The following is a 4,836-nucleotide window of genomic DNA, read 5'->3' on the forward strand; positions in this document are numbered from 1 at the left end:
GGGCTGAGGGGCGCGGGGGGGGCTGCGCTGGTGCCGCGGGCGCCCCTTCCGCCCCCCTGCCTCCCTGGTGTCATACTCCAGGCAATCCTGGGGCACCTCTGCCCGGACGGTGCCCTGCGGGGACAGGGTCAGGGGACGGGTGGCCGTGCACAGGGACAGCCATGCACAAGGCACGGTGACAGCCACATGCAGGACAGGGTGACAGCCACGCATGGAGCATGGTGACAGCCATGCATGGAGCACAGTGCACGGTGACGGCCATGCACAAGCCCAGGCTGGGGGGGGCAGGGACATCCCCAGGAGACTCACCGGGAGCTGCGGATGGCCATGGCTGTGGCCGGTGGCCCGCTCGGCCTCATAGGTGTAGTAGTCAAGGGGGGCACAGAAGAAGCCGGGCTGGACCTGGTCGCACTGCCGCCCCATGAGGTGGGGACGGCAGGGACAAGCCCCGTCCTCCATGGAGCACCTGGGGGTGGCTGTCCTGTCCCTCCGTCTGTCCTTCTGTCTCGCTCTGCCCTCACCCATCCCTCCTTCCATCCCTCACCCCTCCATTCTCATCCCACATCCCTCCATCCCACATCTCTCCATTCCACATTCCTCCATTTCACATCCCTCAATCTCCATTCCTCCATCCTCATCCCTCCATCCTCATCTCTCCATCCCATATTCCTCCATCTACATCCCTCCATCCCACATCCCTCGATCTCCACCCCTCCATCACCACCCCTCCATCCCACAACCCTCTATCCTCATCCCTCCATCTACATCCCTTCATCCCCACCCCTCCATCATCCCTCCACCCCACATCCTCCCGTGCCCATCCCTGGGTCTCAGCTCACGCTGGCAGCCCTGCGGATCGCCATGGCTGAGGCCGTAGGCGCCATGCCGGCAGCGGTCACAGCGGGGACCGGCCACGTTCTCCTTGCAGCGGCACTGCCCCGCAATCATGCCCAGCGCCACGTCTGTGTGCCCATCGCAGGCGCCTCCATCCAGCGAGCCCGCCGGGTCGCAGTCACACGCTGCCAAGAGAGACAGAGAGACCACGAGGAGCTGTGGCTGCAGGCACCGGGAGCTGCAGAGCTGGGGTTGGTGGCACCGGGAGCCGTGGGGCTGGGGTCCCGTGGGACTCACGGGCGCAGGCAGTGGGGGCACGGATGTCGGAGCGGGGGTGCCGGTAGTAGAAGGGCTTGCAGAGGTGGCAGCGGCGGCCCATGGTGTTGTGCTGGCAGCCATCACACACGGCCCCGCTGCTGTTCCCCGTGGCCAGGAAGACGGCCATGTCGAAGTGGCACCGCTGCGAGTGCTCGTTGCAGTCACAGCCTGTGGGGACGGCACCATGGCATGGCATGCAACAGCCCAACCCCCCACCTGGTAGCTCCTCAATCCCAACCCCTCAAACCCCAGCCTGCAGAACCCCCAGCCCCACATCCCAGCAGGATGCACCACCACCCCCAGTTGCAGCCTGCAGCACCCTTACCCCCCCAAACCCCAGCCCCACATGCAGCACACTCAACCCCAAAGCATGGAATGTGGGACCCTCAACACCCAGCCCCATGCCACGGCCCACGGGATGCTGAACCCTCCACACACATGTAGGACCCCAAAATCCCCAAGCACAACATGCAGGACCCCCATTCCCCCAACCCAGCACATGGGACCCCAAGTCCCTGGGCACAGCACAGTGCCCGTGCGGGGCACTGACGGCGGCAGGCGTTGGTGCTGGAGCCCTCAGCCGGGCGCCAGGGCAGGTCGTGGTAGAAGTCCTGGCAGCGCTCGCAGTTCAGGCCCTGCGTGTTGTGCTCACAGACACAGCGCCCGTGGATCTGGGGAGGGAGCAGCCAGCTTAGCGTGGCCGCCGGGTCCCACAGGGCACTGTGCCGTGCCGGTGGGTGTGTGCGCCTCACCATGCCGGGAACGGAGGATGTTGGGGCACCAGGTGCTGGGGCACAGTGGGCAGCGTGGCCGTGACAGAAGCAGCTCCCGCGCAGTACCAGCTCATCCACAGCGTAGTAGTACTTGTGCAGCACCTCCCGCCGCGAGTCCAGCAGGTTGTCCCCCAGAGTGTGCAGCTTGGTGAGGTTCACCCGCAGGTTGGTGACACGCAGCAGGTCTGGGTGGGGGGTGGCACCATCAGCACCCGTCCCACCGCCCACCAGCACCGTGGCCCTGGCACCCCCGGCCACGCACCCTGGATGTCCGGGCTGTAGGGATCCGCCACAGGGATGGAGGGGTCTAGCACCTTGAAGATGACCTGGGAGGAGGAAGGGGTGGGTGAGCCCGGCCCCCCTGGTCCCCTGGCCCCACTCCACACCACCCCAGCCCCACGCACCTCCCCATGGCTGGAGGGCTCGATCTCAGAGTAGCGCTGGTCACACAGCACCTCGTCCACCAGCCCCGAGGGCTGGCCAGGGACGCCAGGGAAGAGCTTCGAGCAGTTGTAGGCGAAGTAGCGGTAGACCTTCCAGCTGCGCCCAAAGTCGGCCGAGCGCTCCACCAGCATGGCCGCAGGGCGGAAAGTCTGTGGGACATCCGGCTTGGATGGGGGGCCAGCCCCGCAGCCCCTGCGGGTCCGTCCCGTCCCATCCCACCCCATCCCAGGCACCCATGTGCTGGGACTCACCTTAAACTTCATGATGAGGTGGGTGAAGTGGAACTCGCCCTCCAGGTCCAGGCGGATGCTGACATGCTCCATGCCTGGGGGGGGGACAGAGAGGTGATGGCTGAGGCTGGGGAGGACCCACCCCCCCAGGTCCGATGGCCATGCAGCCCTGAGGCACATGCATATGGGAGCAACCCCGCTGTCACCCCAGCCTCACCGTTCTCTGACTGCCACCAGGTCCGCTGGCCATGGGGTCCGCTAAGGTAGATGACGTTCTCGATGCGGTGGCTCTCGGGCAGGGACGGGTCCCGCGAGTCGCAGGTGAAGCATTTCTCCGAGTCCTGTGCCGGAGAGCGGCACCATCAGGGATGGGTGGCTGGAGGCTGCACTGGTGCCCAGCTGTGCCAGGGCTGTGCCGGAGCCGTACCAGGAACAGGTGGGCTCACCTGGAGGTGGCTGACGATGCAGTACTCCTGGGGCCCGTCTAGCCCGCAGGTGGAGGTGGCACTCAGCCGGGGGGCTCGCCCCACCAGCAGGTTCCCGGTGGCTGGGTAGCAGCTGCCGCGGGCGCAGCCATGGCTCAGGTCGGGCTCCTGCCAGCCCCTCGCCACTGGCACCCCTGCTGCAGAGAGCATGAGGGCACAGGCTGGGGGCCGCACTAGGGCCCCTGCGTGCCCCCCACCCCTCCCCACACACCCCAGATGCCTGCCCAGCACCTACCCCACCCCCAGCCGTCCCATCCCGTCCCATCCCCATGTCCCGACCCACTGATGCAGCACGAAGCTCCATGACCCGGAAAGGTGCTGGCAGCAGTGCTGGGGCCTCGTGACCGGGGGGCAGGGAGCAGGGCCAGGCGGGCAGCGGGGGCGAGCGGGGGGCTGGGCTGCCTGTGCCCCTGGGGGGCCGGGCAGCCCTGGGGCGCCGAGCGGTGCCAGGGGGAGTCGGGAGCCAGGTCAGGCGCTCGCTAATCCCGCCGGGGCTTGGCGCAGCCCTGATTCCCCACTGGGATTTGTGGCGGTCAGGCCCTTGCTGCTGCCGGCGAGGGAGCATCGCCATCACCACCGCTTCTGCCGCCCAGCACCCTCTCCACCCAGGCTGGGGTCCCATGGCCACCACAGCCCCCGGCCCCCCAGGAGCACAGGGTGCCCAACCATGGCTGGTGCCCCACCGAGGCCAGCGCTTACCCAGGAGGAGAGTGAGTGCCAGGAGGTCCATGGGCAGCTGCAGGCTCTGCCTGGGGGGACACAGAGACAGCACTGCGGCAGGGTGCAGGGTATGGCACGGGGCGCAGGGCGGCCGGGGCCTGGCCTCTCCTGGCTCTGGCACGGCCATGCACCCTGGGGTGCACCCACCCAGCTCCGGCATGGCTGTGCACCCTGGGGACAGCACCGTGAAGCGGGGTCGGGGGGGCAGTTGGGTCCCAAAAGCTTCCAGGGTGGCGCCCAGTGCCCACCCCCGTGACTGTGCCCCAGACCTGCATGGCCCCGGGGGGCTGTGGCACACAGACCCTGGCGAGTGGCCGCGCCTCACACCCCCAGACCCCGCACGAGCTGTGCCGTGCCCCATCCTGCCCTGCTCGGGGCGGATCCATCCCTTTGAGTGTCACTGGTGTCCCCGAGGGGGGTCCCAGCACCAGGTCAGGGCCAGCTGGGGAGGGGAGCCAGGAGCACCGGAGCCGGCTGGGCGAGAGCGTCCCTGCTGCTGGCCGGGGTCCCGCTGTTAAATTTAGGCTGGAGCTGCCTTTTGTGCTTCCTTCTCTCCCGGTACCGCCCGCTCCCAGCCTCACAAGCGCTGGATCAAAGCCTGGCCCCGGCGCTGCCCAAACACATCTTTCCTGTCCCCGCGCGGGAGCCAAGCCTGCGGCAGGGGGGCTCAGGGTGGCGGGAGGAGCCGTGACTCTGCCCCGGCACCGCTCGAAGCCACGCCAAGGCGGCGGGTGAGGCGGTGCGAGGCCGCATGCTGGCACGGGGGTCCCCAAGCCCCGCGAGCCCCCGGTACCTGGCGTCCGGCGGCGTCCAGCGGGGCCAAGGTCAGGAGCGAGGGCGGCGCAGGACCCACTGCCCCGCGGGCTGGGCGCGCAGAAATGAGCCCGGGCGAGGGCGGCGATGGGATGGCGGCAGCCAGCGGCCCCCCTTCCCTGTGCACGATTCTTATTCAAATGGGCTGCCCGCTGAAAGGGACGGCGGTCTCCAGGCTACGGGAATGTCACTGCCGATTCCTTCTGCCTGGAGGCCCCA

The 4,836-nt window shown here is 68.4% G+C and overlaps 1 protein-coding gene across 1 annotated transcript in view; it reads right to left on the minus strand.

Moving 5' to 3' along the window:
- Positions 1-4,836, minus strand: part of LOC104835479 (laminin subunit beta-2-like) — a 13,765-nt gene that overhangs the window by 8,455 nt on the left and 474 nt on the right. Inside the window, exons 2-14 of the mRNA XM_010573473.1 lie at positions 4,386-4,456; positions 3,784-3,833; positions 3,046-3,221; positions 2,817-2,940; positions 2,621-2,694; positions 2,330-2,518; positions 2,188-2,251; positions 1,905-2,110; positions 1,703-1,823; positions 1,132-1,320; positions 806-1,019; positions 310-466; positions 1-114 (exon numbers count right to left, since the gene is read on the minus strand). The exon at positions 1-114 is cut by the window's left edge and continues 7 nt beyond it. Of these exons, the coding sequence (XP_010571775.1) occupies positions 1-114; positions 310-466; positions 806-1,019; positions 1,132-1,320; positions 1,703-1,823; positions 1,905-2,110; positions 2,188-2,251; positions 2,330-2,518; positions 2,621-2,694; positions 2,817-2,940; positions 3,046-3,221; positions 3,784-3,833; positions 4,386-4,456 (1,749 nt within the window). The remainder of the gene's footprint in view (positions 115-309; positions 467-805; positions 1,020-1,131; positions 1,321-1,702; positions 1,824-1,904; positions 2,111-2,187; positions 2,252-2,329; positions 2,519-2,620; positions 2,695-2,816; positions 2,941-3,045; positions 3,222-3,783; positions 3,834-4,385; positions 4,457-4,836) is intronic.

Source organism: Haliaeetus leucocephalus, unplaced genomic scaffold (genome assembly GCF_000737465.1).
Source record: "Haliaeetus leucocephalus isolate CR32 unplaced genomic scaffold, Haliaeetus_leucocephalus-4.0 Scaffold2, whole genome shotgun sequence".
Lineage (NCBI taxonomy): Eukaryota > Metazoa > Chordata > Aves > Accipitriformes > Accipitridae > Haliaeetus > Haliaeetus leucocephalus.